Source organism: Sinocyclocheilus rhinocerous, unplaced genomic scaffold, assembly GCF_001515625.1.
Source record: "Sinocyclocheilus rhinocerous isolate Xijiao unplaced genomic scaffold, SAMN03320098_v1.1 scaffold461, whole genome shotgun sequence".
NCBI classification, from domain to species: domain Eukaryota; kingdom Metazoa; phylum Chordata; class Actinopteri; order Cypriniformes; family Cyprinidae; genus Sinocyclocheilus; species Sinocyclocheilus rhinocerous.
In genome coordinates, this window is record NW_015624123.1 from 115,640 (window position 1) to 132,287 (window position 16,648).

The 16,648-nt window shown below is 37.9% G+C and overlaps 2 protein-coding genes across 2 annotated transcripts in view; both read left to right on the forward strand.

Annotated features, from left to right (window-relative positions):
* Positions 1-3,366, forward strand: part of LOC107737704 (DNA topoisomerase 3-alpha-like) — an 11,745-nt gene extending 8,379 nt beyond the window's left edge. The window contains exons 18-19 of the mRNA XM_016549296.1: positions 1,846-2,540; positions 3,197-3,366. Of these exons, the coding sequence (XP_016404782.1) occupies positions 1,846-2,540; positions 3,197-3,351 (850 nt within the window). The 3' untranslated portion in view covers positions 3,352-3,366. The remainder of the gene's footprint in view (positions 1-1,845; positions 2,541-3,196) is intronic.
* Positions 3,367-4,283: 917 nt separating this feature from the next.
* LOC107737969 (protein flightless-1 homolog) lies at positions 4,284-16,231 on the forward strand. The gene is made up of 30 exons (XM_016549625.1): positions 4,284-4,409; positions 5,234-5,344; positions 5,434-5,505; positions 6,244-6,324; positions 6,525-6,610; positions 7,294-7,455; positions 7,588-7,691; positions 7,799-7,974; positions 8,180-8,337; positions 8,439-8,523; positions 8,990-9,137; positions 9,286-9,419; positions 9,508-9,720; positions 9,849-10,028; positions 10,117-10,199; positions 10,291-10,365; positions 10,451-10,534; positions 10,610-10,781; positions 10,867-10,971; positions 11,402-11,593; positions 11,714-11,902; positions 12,005-12,144; positions 14,001-14,202; positions 14,352-14,506; positions 14,599-14,659; positions 14,802-14,834; positions 15,386-15,390; positions 15,554-15,659; positions 15,741-15,806; positions 15,920-16,231. Exons 1-30 carry the CDS (start codon positions 4,347-4,349, stop codon positions 16,052-16,054), a joined length of 3,576 nt encoding a protein of 1,191 aa, XP_016405111.1. The 5' UTR covers positions 4,284-4,346; the 3' UTR covers positions 16,055-16,231.
* The last annotated feature ends 417 nt before the right edge of the window (positions 16,232-16,648 follow it).

Genomic DNA, 16,648 nt, shown 5'->3' on the forward strand with positions numbered 1-16,648 from the left:
TTTTTTATAAGTCATCCGTTTAAATTATATTAAGCCTTAAAGTTCTGCATAATTAAGGGCGTGGCCACTTGAGTGACAAGTGGATTGCCGCTGCTGTCACCACCGTCTAGGTGGGCGTGGTTTCAGCAACCTGCTCCCGCCTTTTTGCCCATTTTCAATTATGAACTCTGAATTCCGTTTACTTCCGCTATTTGTGCCTGAAATACTTTGCCCTGCAAGTATCCTTGTAAACACAGTTGCATATGGCTTAGGCGAAGGGAAACAATTGAGAAAGAAAATGGATGTGTAACAGTATATTGGTTCACACACAGCAGTTCAATGTTCCTGTTGCTTTCTCTGTCATGAACGTTAATCAAAGAACAAAACACAAAGAAAAATCACTTTTGTAGCTTTAACACAGATTTATTAGATTTAATTTATAGTGAAAACTATGCAGTGTTATTTTACATTTGATTATTCAATTTCTGTACCTGAATACTGTTAGACTTACCTGAAAAATATAAAGCACTGCTTATTTCATTTGTATCTTTGTTCTGTTATATTTATCTATGCTTGTAATTTGTTTATTTCCTATGCTGATTTACTCGCCTACAAAATCACCCCAATCATAGATAAGTTTTTTTCCAAATAGAGCTATTGAAGTCATCTGATTTTTTTTTTATATTGCAATATATATCGCAGAAAAAAAAAATATCGCAATGTGAGATTTTTCCAATATCGTGCAGCCCTAGTTACGATCAGGCAAGTAAATATCGGAGCAGCTTTCCAGCAGTGGAGAGAAACTCAAGGAGCGAGAAGGGCTCGAATCGGACGCCTAGGTTGCGTTGTTTTTTCTTCTTGATAGGTGAGTAACACTGATTTTGCTTCGCTTCACACAACTTATCCGTGTTGGCTTTTGTTTGAATATGCTTGTGTTTCATCTTCGCTTGTTTCCATGATCGTCGTTGCCATGGTTGTGTACATTCGTATGGGGCGGAGATTTCAAAATAAGGGCGAGGTCCTGTTGGGGTATGGGCGTGTTTGTTTTGGTGCTTTCAAATATCAACATCGTTTGGCAAAAATCGCTTAGTGCACCTTTAGTACTTTTATTCAGCAGGGATTCACTAAATTGATCAAAAGTGACAGTAAAGACATTCACAATGTTACAAAAAAGTTCTTTTTTAAATAAATGCTGTTCTTTTGAACTTTCTACTTATCAGAGAATCCTGATGTATCACTGTTTCCACAAAAATCGTATCTAATGATTTCTGAAAGTCTTGCTGATTTGAAATCTGCTTTGTCATCACAGAAATAAATTACATTTTAAAATATATTAAAATAGAAACCAGTTATTTTAAATAGTAATAATATTTCACGATATTACTGTTTTTACTGTATTTTATTTATTTTCAATAAAAAAACAGCCTTGATGTGCATAAGAGACTTCTTTCAAAACTTAAAAGAAATCATGCTGACCCCAAACTTTGAACAGTATTGTATTTTTGGTGACATTTTTACAATAAGGTTTTATATGTTAGCGTTAGTTTATGCAGTAGCTAATATGAAAAATAAAACATTGAATAATACTTTTACAGCATTTAATATTTATTTTAAATTGTAAAATATTTTTTTGGTACTATGAACGAACATGAATTATCAACATACATCAATATATTTGTAAATTAACATTAACCTAGATTAATAAATGTTAAAAAATGTTGTTCATTTGTTAGTTCATGATTTCTACTGTATTAACTAATGTGAACAAACTTGCACTAAAAAATCATGGACAATAAGGGTGAATTAGCAAAGTAAATATGGTCATTTTAAATAATGTTTTGGTTTTATTCATAAAATTCTTGACAGGCTGAAGCTTAAATTCAAGAGAGGAAGTTTGCCACCTACGATGCCCCTTGAATTTGTTGGATGCATTGGAGGATGTGATGAGACTCTCAGAGAGGTCTTAAACTTGAAATACATCCGAGGAGGAGTAGCAGATTCTGGCTCTCGGGCACATAACGGCTCTGGATCAAATCAGCATCATGTACCTAGAACCAACTCAGCACCTCCATCCAGGGTCACACCTCCAGCACCCAGAGCCAGTCTGCCACCTCCACGGGCAACACAACCACCAGCTTCAGCCCAGGGCGGTGCCATTGTGTGTAACTGTGGTCAGGATGCCATTCTTCTCACTGTTCGCAAAGAGGGTCCCAATCAAGGCCGTCAGTTCTACAAGTGTACCACAGGAGACTGTAAGTTCTTCCTGTGGGCTGATCAGCCAGCTGAGCAGGCAGCGCCCGGAGGGAGCAGTGGACCCCTGAGTCAGAATTCCCAACCTCCCAGGCCCTCAATTGGCTTTGGGAACGTACCTCAGCAGAGGCAAAACAACAGAGGATCTGGAGGTGATGATGGTGAAACTATGTGCAACTGTAATGAGCCTGCAGTGACCAGGACCGTCATGAAAGATGGGCCAAACAAGGGGCGAATGTTCCACACCTGCGGGAAACCACGTGATCAGCAGTGTGGGTTCTTCCAGTGGGCGAACGAAAATGTGGCTCAAGGTATAATGTTTTGCACTGAAAATTGTATATACATGGGCAAAATATGATCAGAATATGTTGAATAGGATCATTCATACATAGACTGCTGTACAGATGTTTAGGGTCAGTAAGATTTTTTTTTTCTTAAAGAAATTCATACTTTTATTCAGCAAGGAATTGATCAAAAAGTTTGACAGTTAAGACATTTATGTTAGAAAAGATTTCTATTTCAAATATATTTTATTATATGTATATAATATATCAAATATGTTTTTAAGCTTTCTATTAATCAGAAAGTTGATCTTGAGCATCAAATTAGCATATGAGAATGATTTCTGAAGGAGCATGTGACACTACAGACTGGAATAATGATGCTGAAAATTCAGTTTGCCATCACAAGAATAAATGATCAAATTTAAATCAAGTGCGACATTTTTTGAGACATTTTGTCAGTCGCTTGTTTTCTATTTATGTCGGTTTGTGCTGCAAAATCTAGACCACATATTAAACATCAAGTATGTTCCAAATGGCTGATTGTGCTACATTTTGTGGAGGAAGAAAACAACAGTTAGGCATTGTTTTATATGGTTTCAAAGAAATGTAAATATTTCAGTTGCCAATAATTTCTCCAATATTGTCTTTTTTGCTAATAATTTCCATTTCCTGTCACTTTTTAGCCACAGTTTTCTCTGGAGGAAATGGTGCCAGACCTCCTGGGAACAAAAAGGCCAGCGCTACCTCAAACAAACCTCCCACTGCCAAAAGGCCGAGAACCTGTGGAATATGTCATGAGCCGGGTCACACACGGGTCACCTGTCCACAGGGCAGATGAAAAAAAAAAAAGGTTCCTGCAATTTTTGTAAAATGAAAAATATATGTAAATGAAATTAATCTTATCATATGTTTAATTATTTTTATGTGTATAATAAATTGTATTGTGTAAAATAAAGTTATTTTAAGTAAAACATGACTTATTTTGTGTCGTCATTTATTCTCATGATGAGTAAATTGTTTACATATTGCATGACCTACGGTAGTGTTACACAGTCTGACATTTACTGTATACTACATGTAAAATGCTGAACTAAAAGGTTTATCAGAAAAAGTTATTAATAATGCATTCTAAATACCATAATTGGTCACTTTTTATATTATTGTATCATTACAGTAAGTATTTTAAAGTGAGTAGTGAGTAATAGGCCTACTAATGAACTATGTATTTTATGCAAATTTATTTCTATTGTTAGTCTTATGGTAATTATGTTAACATGCAGTACGTGTAGTTTATATACATTAGGCATTTACGTATGTAAGTATATATTGTTGAGGAATTTCGTTCCTCTTTTTTTTAAGTTGCTTTGTATACGTGTTTGCTAAATGCATACATGTAATGTAAATGTTATATGGACTCAGTAGCATAAAATGCTAAACAAAACAAAAACAAAAAAATCCCAAAAATGACCAGTGCCGGAGTCGAGGTTGAACTGGGAATGTTATGATGGGCCCTAGGACGAGGGGGGCCCATTATCCCAAGAGAGGCAGGCAGTCAACCCATCATATTTTTGTCTCAGGCCCTGTCCGTGTGTCTATGGCACTGCAAATGATTCATCAAAGAATCAGTTCTGAGTCAACTGCAGCAGGGTGTAGCTTAGCACGGGCGGGTTTAACTAACAGTTATTATTTTATTGAAACGGAAAGAACTTTTTTGTGAGTGGCTGGTAGCGCTAAACAGTTAGTGGGCTGTACTATGTGAGCGGGGGAGTGTGTTTGCTCCACCAGCAGCCGCTGCCAAACAGAAATAGACTGCTGCCACATCCTGAATTAGACATGGCCGCGACCGGAGTTCTCCCCTTTATCAGGGGAGTAGACCTAAGTGGGAATGACTTTAAGGTAAAAGTTCTTCTTTAATACGTCTATATGTACTGGGTATTGTAAATAAATCATTCGCTCAGGCGAGGAAAGTGATGTAGGTTAGTCACCGTGTCAAAACAGGTTGAGATGGTGAGCTAGCAGTGCTAGCTCAGAACACTGGGCGTTAGCTCGCGACTTGTCAAAATTTGTCGCGGTCAATCAAACTGTGACAGCAAGGAAATAACTAGAAGTCTGTTAGCGAGTCAGATGTGTTGGTTGACGCTTTTGTAATGCGTCTGGCCTCGATAAATGAACTGCGCTGCTGACATGGGCTTTCAAAACATGTTGGAGCTACTTTTAGACTAACGTTAGTTAGAGAGTCCAACATACGGTATCATGTGTATGAAAAATAAGATTGTTTTTTAAGTATGTTAAATGCAGAATAAAACATGAGTTCCTTAAGCAGTATTACACAAGCACTCAAGTGTGTCAGTTCACTTGAGTAAATTTGTGCTGATGCTCTGTGAGTCTCTGTCTTATGTAAAGCCACTTCAGTCAGATCTGCTCATCTGGAGATGACTGGGAACAGCATGCAAGTTTTCTAGCTCAGGCTCATGTTGTTGCTATAGCAAACACACCCCATAATCTCTCTGAGTTTTTGAACTGACATCATTGCACCAGGTTTAGCTTGATTTAGATCGAATTTAGGCTTCAGACTGAAGCCAGTAGGACTGTATGGAAAATGACATCAGTGTAGCAGATCCATCAAAAACGGCCAAATCACTGACACAGAAACCGACTTGTATGACTCATGATGGTCAGATTTGAGACTGTAATGCTTTTGTCTCTTCTGTTGAACACAGGGGGGTTATTTTCCGGAGCATGTCAAGTCTATGACCAGCTTGCGATGGCTGAAGCTCAACAGAACGGGGCTTTGCTATCTTCCAGAGGAACTGTCCTCCCTGCAGAAACTGGTGATTGTCAATTGCAACACTGAGTCACAATTTCATATTTTGCGATTAGACTGTCAATGCTCATTCTTGGGTCTCTTGTGTGAAATCAGGAACATTTGTCCGTGAGTCACAACAGCCTGACGACGCTGCATGGAGAGTTGTCAAGTCTTCCCAACCTGAGGGTAATGTGAAATATTTCATAATACTGTCAATCACATGTTCCTCTGCCTACTTTTCACATAAGTATATATACATACACATATATATATATATATATATATATATATATGTAACTGTTTACATACACTACCTTTCAAAAGTTTGGGGTCAGAAGTTGTTGTTGTTGTTGTTTTTTGAAAGATGTTAATACTTTTATTCAGCCAGGATGCATTAAAAGTGCCAGTAAGGGCATTTATAATAATACAAAATATTTCTATGAATGTTTTGTTTAATGTTTCAAAGTATTACATTTTAAATAAAAGCTGTTATTTTGGACTTTCTTTTAATCAAAGAATCATGAAAAGTATATCATGGTAAAGTGTTACTACTGATGATAATAATAAAAATGTTTGTGAGCACTAAATCAACATATTGGAATGATTTCTGAAGGATCATTTGACCCTGAAGACTGGAATAATGGAGCAATTCAATTTTGCAAAATCGCAAGAATAAATTACAAATTACAAATATTTTATTTTATAAAATATATTTTATCTAATGTAAAATATTGAAATGATTTTGGTCAAATAAATGTAGCCTTGGTGAGCATAAGACGTCTTTCAAAAATGTTACAAAATCTTACTGACCCCAAATTTTTGAACTGTATTTTGAATTATCACAGCATTATTTTCCACAATTTTACTGTATTTATTTTCAATGCTCAGACCAGCATTTAATCTGCCCTTGTTGTTTTGCTGTAGGCGGTTGTGGCCAGAGCAAACAACCTGAAGAACTCTGGTGTTCCTGATGATATTTTTCAGCTGGATGATCTTTCTGTGCTGGTATGTGGAGAATTACTTTGTGTTTATTTCTCTCTTGGGTGGATGAAGTATATATCTCGGTTAAGTGCAAAATTATTTAATTTTATGTAAACAGGTATGTGTCTTGATTAGTGAAACTATGTGAATTTGTCATGGATTATGTGCTGTATTATGGTTAAAATATATGTGTGTTTAGATGTGTTCTTCCCTCTTCTGTTCAGGATCTGAGCTACAACCAACTAACAGAAATCCCTCGGGATTTGGAGAACTCCAGAAACATGTTGGTCTTAAACCTCAGTCACAATAGGTATGGTCCAAGTTCTTGGAAGTGAGGAATAATCATCACTCATGAAAACACACATTTATTTAATTTTTTGTTGTTGTATATTTTGATCTGTTATCATGGTATTTTGGATAATATCTTAGGAGGAGGATTTGGGGGGCCTACTCAAAGGATGCATTTTTGTGCCCAGTAATAGCTAGACTGAGTGCTAACTGAAGGAGTGGAAAAGAACGCAGGGATCTTGAGACATGTTTTTAAAAGTTTAACTATTTTTAACTTCACACACCATCTTAGAAATGCTATGCATATGGCACAAGATGCTGAAAACCCAATGAAGACCCAATGGAGCATCCATCTATATCAGTGGTTCTCAACCTTTTTACCTCCAAGGCCCTCACGTTGTCCACAACTGTATCTGAAGGCCCCATGACATTTCTAAGTGTTTGTGATTTACTGGATAAGAATCAATGATAATGATTTTTTAAAATATTTTTACCCACAATTTCTACCTGATAAAAAAAATGTAGAGCTTGACATGACTAAAAAAATGTGTGTTTAATATAAAAATGCCAGTGGGATATTTACATGACTTTTCTACATCCTTTTTTTGGGGAAGGGGGTTTGTCATCATAATGATTTCAACCGTGGATTTCTGTGATCACAAATGTAATCTGATACTCATCTCTGATGTTTGCTCTTTCTCGCAGCATTGATAACATACCAAATCAGCTGTTCATTAACCTCACTGATCTACTGTACCTGGACCTAAGTGACAATAATTTAGACAGTCTGCCGCCTCAGATGAGACGCTTGGTCCATTTGCAGACCCTCATACTCAATAATAATCCACTCATGCACGCACAGCTGAGGTAAGACGGATGGTTTTTATGATTTGTTTTATTTCCATCTATGTAGACTGCCATATAGGAGGAAGGCTACATTCATTTCAGATGACCTCATTGTGTTACCAGCATTGCCTCTGATAAACTCTGTCGTAACAGGCAGTTACCTGCTATGGTGGCCCTTCAAACCCTTCATTTAAGGAACACTCAGCGTACTCAAAATAATATGCCCACGAGTCTGGAGGGCCTCACCAACCTAGCAGGTAGAGATCCAGGGGTGTTACTTTGCTCTCTGTAAAACAATCATCAGTGTCTGTATCAATAATTGCTGTTGCTCCATGTATAATGAATCTTGTGTGTCTCTGTGTAGACGTGGACCTGTCCTGCAATGATCTGTCTCGGGTACCAGAATGCTTGTATTCGCTGGCTAATCTCAAACGGCTAAATCTGAGCAGCAATCAGATTTCTGAACTGTCACTGTGCATAGATCAGTGGACCAAACTCGAGACGCTCAACCTTTCTAGGAATCAGCTCACATCCCTGCCTGTAAGTCCCTCATTGCCATAAAAAGTCAAACAGAGGAACGTAGCACTTATCAGATGTTGTTTGGCTTTGAAAGTGTGCTTTTGTGCATGTGCAGGAGATAATGCTTCATCACATTAATAGTATTGTCATTCAGCTTACATTGATATATTTGATGACGTGTTGCTAATCTTGTCTCTTTTTTTCCCCCGTTTGATGTGATATGCAGTCTGCCATTTGCAAGCTGTCTAAGCTGAAGAAGCTGTATGTGAACTCGAACAAAATTGATTTTGATGGGCTTCCATCTGGTGTGGGGAAATTGTCCAACCTGGTTGAGTTCATGGCTGCAAATAATAATTTAGAGCTTGTTCCAGAGGGGCTTTGCAGGTGAGAACTGACACAGTTTATTGGTAGTTTGACATCATTTATAAAACCAATGTATATGATATCGATGATGATAATAATATGTGGCTTTATGATTTGCTCAGGTGTGGAAAATTGAAAAAGCTGGTTTTGAACAAGAACCGGCTTGTGACATTACCAGAGGCCATTCATTTCCTCACTGCCCTAGAGGTAAGAACACTTTATTAAAAAAGGAAAAAAATATTATTATTATTATTATTACCTACACTACCATTTGGGGCCAGTAGTTTTTTTTTTTCCCTTTTATAATGTTACAAAAGATTCCTATTTTAAACAAACGCTGTTCTTTTGAACTTTCGATTCATCAAAGAATCCTGAGTGATCACAGTTTCCACAAAAATATTAAACAATTTTCAACATCGATAGTCATAGGAAATGTTTCTTGAGCACCAAATCAGCATTTAAAAAAATATTTTAATTTCTTAAAACATAGAAAACAGTTCTTTTAAGAGATTTCTTAAAAAACATTTTAATAATCTTACCAGCCCCAAACTTTTAAACATTACAATATGTTTTTTATGTACTTACAAGAGTAAAGCAACAAACACTCATGCATATGTTAAAAAAGTAAATAAATGCTGAATAAAGGTGTTATTGTGACACTGTTTTTTTTTAGGTTTTGGATGTCCGTGAGAATCCAAATCTAGTAATGCCCCCTAAACCAGTGGACAGGACAGCTGAGTGGTACAACATAGACTTCTCATTGCAGAACCAACTGCGATTGGCTGGGGCGTCTCCAGCCACTGTGGCAGCAGCTGGTGGAGGTACAATATATGCTTCTCTCTCTAAGAGTGGTGGTGGTGTTGTTGTTGTGCGTATGTACCTAACCTTTGTTGGCTCAGTATCCTGAATTCGAAGTAACAAAACATAAAATCTAAATGTGTATTATCATAATCTTTGTGTGTTATGCAGGAAATAGCCCAAGAGACCATATGGCCAGAAAAATGAGGCTAAGGAGACGCAAGGACTCAGCCCAGGATGATCAGGCTAAACAGGTGCTGAAGGGAATGTCAGATGTGGCTCAGGAGAAGAACAAATCCATTGAGGTAGGGGAACAGCAGAGCTCATGGGGGAACCTTTATAATGGTACATGTCCAAACATTCCTGGTCTTCATGTGTCTCACAATCTTTTAGGAGAATGGAGACTTGAAATACTCTGATCTGAAAACCAAACGATGGGACAAGAACCTGGAGAAACCGCAACTGGATTACTCTGAGTTCTTCATGGAGGATGTGGGCCATATCCCTGGTGTTGCGGTTTGGCAGATTGAAAACTTTATACCCATCCAGGTGGACGAGGCCTTCCATGGGAAGTTCTATGAGGCAGACTGTTACATTGTTCTCAAGGTCAGGCCTGTAATTTTTTTTTCTTGTTTCTTAAATGTACTGTAATTTACGTATTGTTTTTTTTAATGAGATCTGCATCCAGTCTGCAACACTTCTTTCAATGAATGCTTTGTAATGCACTTTTACAGACGTTCTTAGATGACAATGGAGCCCTGAACTGGCATATCTATTACTGGATCGGGCAGGAAGCTACCCTTGATAAGAAAGCCGGCTCTGCCATCCATGCTGTCAACCTCCGTAATTATTTGGGTGCTGAGTGCAGGACTATCAGAGAGGAGATGGGAGACGAGAGTGAAGAATTCACTGCAGTCAGTAAAACAAACACTATTTTCTACACAAAATTTGTATTTTTGCATTATGATCAGCATATATTTTTTCTGTACGGTGTCATTTTAGGTGTTCAACAATGAGATTTCTTATATTGAGGGTGGAACTACCAGTGGATTTTACTCAGTAGAGGACACTCAATACCCAACCAGGTGCCCCACCAAAAACAACACCCAGGACAGCCTATCCAGTACATCCCTGATCTGACTCGCTCTAATCCTGTGTGTTTTGTGTTTTGGGCAGGTTGTACAGGGTTTATGGGAAAAAGAACATCAGACTAGAATCTGTGCCTCTGAAAGCATCCTCACTCGACCCCCGGTGAGCTTAATGTGCTGTTTGCTGAATTATGTATTTTGATGGGAGTGATTTAGTCTGATAATGTTGTTCTCTCTCTGATTTCAAGGTTTGTCTTTTTGTTGGACGCTGGTCTTGAGATATTTGTTTGGAGAGGAGGCAATGCAACACTTGGTGGGACTACAAAAGCAAGGTAAGATGCAAACAAATAAGCCGTTTTCCCCTCTCTTGTGGTTCAGATTTGTAGTAGTGCTTATGTTATTTATAGGTTATTTGCTGAGAAGATCAACAAAAATGAGCGAAAAAGCAAAGCAGAGATTACAACTTTGATGCAGAATCACGAACCTCCAGAGTTCTGGGAAGTTCTTGGGGGACAGCCTGAGGAAATCAAGAAACATGTCCCAGATGACTTCACTCCTGTTCGACCCAAGCTCTATAAGGTCAGGGAATTGTCTATTATTTGTCATGTATTCCTTTCCAAAACCACTATGTTGTAAAATATTTTGTACTTTCTTGGTCTGTTAGGTTGGTTTGGGCTTGGGATACCTTGAACTTCCTCAGATCAACTACAAACTCTCTGTGGAGCACAAGGACAAGCTCAAGCTAGATGTGGTTCCAGAGCAAAGACTGGTAATGCAGAGTTTAGACTGCTCTGATTTGTCATTTACATAATGATTTTAGCAGCATAAAAACTGAATATGTACACCTTTGCAATTTTGGGGTCGATAAGATTTCTTTAAAAAACAAATGAATACTTTCATTTAGCAAGGATGCATTGAATTCATCAAAAGTGACAAATTTGTCTAACAGTTTAAAAGTTTCAAGTACTGTTTCAAATAAATGCAGTTCTTTTGAACTTTGTTTTCATCAAATAAACCTGAAAAAAATGTATCTTTGTTTCCACAAAAATATAAATAAAATATATTTTAAAATGTATTAAAATAGACAATAGTTCATTTAAACTGTAATATTTCACAATTTTTAAAATCTGTTAATTATTAGTGTTGTACTTTTTAATTGGCCCTGAAAAGCACTTAACTGGTGGAATATCTTGTTTAAGGTACAAGGCCTTTTAGACACTAAAGGTGTCTACATCTTAGATTGCTGGTCTGATGTCTTCATTTGGATTGGCCGTAAGTCCCCACGACTTGTGAGGGCAGCTGCATTGAAGCTGGGCCAAGAGGTGTGCAGTATGCTCCATCGGCCAAAACATGCCGTGGTCATCCGTAATCTGGAGGGCACAGAGTGCCAGGTAAAATTGACAAAATAAAAGAATAAACCGTAATTTACATTTACAGTCATTCTTTTAAACAAAACCACATTTTTAAAGAGCGTTCTAATTCCTGTTATATTACCATGTTACACTCAACAGGTCTTCAAATCCAAATTCAAGAATTGGGATGACGTGTTGAAGGTGGATTATACCAGGAACGCAGAGAGTGTAAAGCAAAATGAGGGCTTGAGTGGAAAGGTGAAGAAGGATGCAGAGCAGAAGGACCAGATGAAAGCCGACCTAACAGCTCTGTTCCTTCCTAGACAGCCAGCAATGCCTCTCACAGAGGTAAGACTTGAATTACCAGCTCATTAAACAGCCGAACCTTTCATTTTCTGCTACAGTTCTGTAAAATTCATTGTCTTTTTGGGTTTGTTGTAACTTGGACAGGCGGAGCAGATGATGGAGGAGTGGAACGAGGATTTGGATGGCATGGAGGGATTCGTTCTGGAGGGGAAGAAGTTTGCCCGTTTACCAGAGGAGGAGTTTGGTCACTTTTATACTCAGGATTGCTACGTATTTCTCTGCAGGTTGGTCAGAGGGTTTCACTAAAATGAACTGCAAAAATCCATCAATTCTGAGATGGACAGAATAATGATTGTTAACTAGATGAAATCATTAGACGCCAAAAAAAGACATAGCACACCCTTTCCATTAAATCTCATCCTCGGTGTGCTGGTGTCAATTTATGCATGTTAAGCCCTAAACACACTGCACGATTTTTGGCTGTCCCAGACAGGACAGAAAGATGGGCATCGTAAAACAATCGTGGCGATTTCTGTGGCTCCTAATCGGTCGTCCTGTGTCGTACAGTGAGAGAGGTTCAAAGACAGCCATTGTCACGGTCTTGCGACCAAAGATAGTCTACGATACAGCATGATCATCACACAGTGTGTTTGCTGGTACGATCCACGTTTACTGACCAACCAATAAAAATGCGACATGGCGCTAAAACATAAAACTGCTTAGCTCAAGCTCTTATCCCTTCCTCTTTCGTCACTTCCACTTTTTTCCAGCGCACATAAAAACTACAACTGCTAAAGTGTGATTTATCATGCTCTTTTTGTTTACCACTAGCGCATGCTGATGACGTTTTATTCTTCTATAATAATGTGCGTCGTAGCGTACAAGTCAATAGGTGTCATCATCGTACAGTCAACACACACGTCGTAGCCAAGTTTATTAAAACAATTTCGCACAGTGTGACATGCAATGATCTTATAGGATTGCTAAAATCGTGCAGTGTGTTTTGGGCTTTACTGATTTGTACTAGGGGTTGAACGACTTCTGATTTTTTTAAAGTCGACTTTTATGTGATGAAGTCGACTAGTCGCTGATGACATCATTAATGAACAAATAAGTCTGGAGCTGTGACAAACACCTTGTGCACAGCTATGGTATATGACACAGCGCTGCTCACATGGCTGTTGCTCCTATAACAGCTCTTTTATCAGTTCTTTTGTCTTTGGGTCGTTATATTTCTCACAGATTTCTGCTCGTTCTAAATCAGATACAGATAAAGCAGCACAGTAAAGATTATATTAATATGAATGCATTAGTGAGAGCGATTGCGTGTGTGAATTAATTCTACCTGGCAGCGTCTCTCTACTAGTAGTGAAGCTGTGGAATTTAGTTATTAAGAAATATATGCTTGAACTTTTCAGTTTCTAAGCTATTTTATTGAGAAATCACAGAACAGTGTTGACAATACATTTCTGTGCTGAATGATTCCGTGTGCTCGCGATCTGTGCGTGATATACGCGCTACTGTCTGTAGCCTATGTGTGTGCGTTACAGTGCAGCAGCGCATTAGATCAGAACAGCGATTAACTTACCTGTACAATAAGCTGTTTAAAACGTGCATTCTCCCGTTCAATTTCGAGCATCCAGTAATATAATCACACGTCTTGTGGAGCGCTTTCAGAGTATGCATTTATTTGTCATTTGAACTGTTTGGAAACGGAGAGTAAATGTGGAAGTCCTTCAAAGATTTCTTATCCTGTTGTGCCCTCTATAGGACCAGCGACTAGTCGACGTCAAGCTTAAAGCGTCATGGCAGAGCATTGAAGTCGATTAGTCGGTGCAACCCCTGATTTGTACTAACTAAAAAAAAATAACTTAATTGTTTTAGATCATTGGTCTCAAACGCAATTCCTGGAGGGCCACAGCTCTGCACAGTTTAGCTCCAACCCTAATCAAACACACCTGATCCAGCTAATCAAGGTTTTCAGGTTTACTAGAAACTTCCAAGCAGGTGTGATTTGGAGCTGGTTGGAGCTAAACTCTGCAGAGCTGTGGCCCTCCAGGAATTAAGTTTGAGACCACTGTTTAAATACTTCAAACTTTCATGTTTCAATAAAACAATGGGATATTTGTGTGTGTTTTAGGTACTGGGTGCCAGTCGAGTATGAGGACGATCAGGAGAAAGACAAAGAGAAAGAGGGAGACAATGAGGACAAACAGCCTGAAGAAGACTTCCAGTGTGTGGTTTACTTCTGGCAGGGCCGTGAGGCATCCAACATGGGCTGGCTGACCTTCACTTTCAGCCTGCAGAAGAAGTTTGAGAGCTTGTTCCCAGGCAAACTGGAGGTACCACATGTTTGCATGGTTAATGTACATGTTATGAAATGTAACTTCATTGTGTTCATCCTGTTGCCTTGACTATGTAATCCTCATATGTATCATGAATGTTATGACTTTTATTTTAAGACGTCGTCATCATCTTGTGTATATTTCAGGTTGTGAGGATGACCCAGCAGCAGGAGAATCTTAAGTTTTTGTCCCATTTCAAGAGGAAGTTCATCATCCACAAAGGCAAGAGGAAGCTAAAAGTGGACAGTGTGCAGCCAAGCTTATACCACATCAGAACCAATGGAAGTGCGCTATGCACCAGGTAACTATATGTTATGTCCAGCTAGCATATTTTCATCTGCTATGTCTAGAATAAAAGAATTTACATGTGTGGTGTTTCTGTTGTGTTTTTAGGACTATTCAAATAGCCACAGATTCCAGTAACCTCAACTCTGAATTCTGCTTCATACTGAAGGTAAACATTAATGTACTTTATAATTATTTGATGATTTATAATATATATATTATATATATACACATGAAAAGGTTGTATAAAGGAATAAAGATCATTTGCAGTGGTTTATAAACAGTTAATAACTCAAACGTTATTTGTGTAGGTGCCATTTGAAAGTACAGACAACCAGGGAATAGTGAGCAAAAAAACCCATGAAGCCATGGATTAATGTGAATTTAGAACCGCTAACTTGCATTATAACCCGTGGCAAAATAAAATATTTGACCACAGGGGGACTTTAAATACACTACTGTTCAAAAGTTTGGAGTCAGAAATGAATGCCTTTTATTCAGCAAGGATGCATTAAATTTGATCAAAAGTGACAGCAAAGACATTTACAATGTTACAAAAGATTTCTCTGTCAAATAAATGCTGTTCTTTTGAAGTTTTCATCAAAGAAGAAAAAAGGTATCATGGTTTCCACAAAAATATTAAGCAGCACAACTGATTTCAGCATTGATTATAATAAGAAATGTTTCTTAAACAGCAAATCAGCATATTAGAATGATTTCTGAAGGATCATGTGACGCTGAAGACTGGAGTAATGATGCTGAAAATTCAGCTTTGTATCACCGGAATAAATTACACTTTTAAAATAGAAATTCAAAAAGAAAAAAAAAACATGTTTTAAATGGTAATGAGATTTAACAATATTATGGCTTTTACTGTGTTTCTGATCAAATGTAGCCATTGTGAGCATAAGAAACTTATCATAAAATTCTTACCAAACCCAAACTTTTAGACGGTAGTGTAAATGTACTGGTTTTGTAACTTCTTATATTTTTTTGCATTTTGTCATATGTAATACATTCACCATATTTCTGAGGTTTTAATAGATTTGTCCTTTTGTCTCAGGTGCTCCAATGAGAAGGGTTACTTTGCTGTATCAGAGAAGTGCTCAGACTTCTGTCAAGATGACCTGGCCGATGACGACATCATGCTTTTGGACAATGGGAAAGAGGTAGAGCTTCATGTTTGCAGTCAAACAGATTCTCTTAGTAGTGGTTTCCGTTGCTGAGCTGTTTGTTTGCTTGTTTCGCAGGTTTATATGTGGGTTGGCACACAGACAAGCCAAGTGGAGATTAAACTGAGCTTGAAGGCTTGTCAGGTCAGTGGCAGTTTTATTGTACACCAGCACTTAGTTTTTATCTTTGCACACATACACGCTTGCCCTCAGGCCTTTCCTGTGCCTGCTTAACATTCGTGTCACCCTTCAATCAGGTCTATATTCAGCACATGAGGTCCAAGGATGCAGAGCACCCCAGAAAACTGCGCCTGGTGCGCAAGGGCAACGAGCCTCACTGTTTCAGCCGCTGTTTCCACGCATGGAGCGCCTTCAAGACCGCACCTGCATAAACCAGCCTCACACCTCACACAGTCTGTCTGAATACAGTTTGAGCATTAGGGTTCAGAAAACAACACCACTCACAACAAACCATACATTATTAATGTGCACTGCATCACTCTCTTTAAAAAGCTCACACATATATTTGCTAATTGAAGCAATATTATTGAATTTTATATTTATGTGTAGATTTGTTACCATGATTTGGTCTTCACGTATCGAGGCTGTTTGAGCTATTTAGCTGACAGTTTCATTAATCACAGATTGTGTTTTTTTTTAAAGAGAGAAAAGGTTATGGTCCTGTGTATGGACTACTTGATAGTTTTTTTGAATTTTGAATATTTGTTGAACTTGGACAGGGAAATTTGTTTAGCCAAGGAAATAAATATTCTTATTTTAATTATGCTAATCAAATTGGTTATGGCTGTCATAAAAGGGATTGGGAGAGGTTAAATAGTTTTTTGCAGTTGATGGTGAGTTGCCCTATTTTGTTTCTTTTTGTCACCGCAGCTTATTTGTCTGCATATATAAATGTATTTCTAAGTGTACAAATATTTTCTGCCACTGATTTCACCTGCAGATGCTCTATTTATGTATTTTGTATT

What these genes read in the sequence shown, in the direction of transcription:
- LOC107737969 (XM_016549625.1), top strand. Translation starts at nt 4,347, where the DNA reads ATGGCCGCGACCGGAGTTCTCCCCTTTATCAGGGGAGTAGACCTAAGT. An exon ending in AGAGTGAAGAATTCACTGCA is followed by an intron (nt 10,029 to 10,116) that starts GTCAGTAAAACA and finishes GTGTCATTTTAG; the next exon opens with GTGTTCAACAATGAGATTTC. An exon ending in TTTTGGACAATGGGAAAGAG is followed by an intron (nt 15,660 to 15,740) that starts GTAGAGCTTCAT and finishes CTTGTTTCGCAG; the next exon opens with GTTTATATGTGGGTTGGCAC.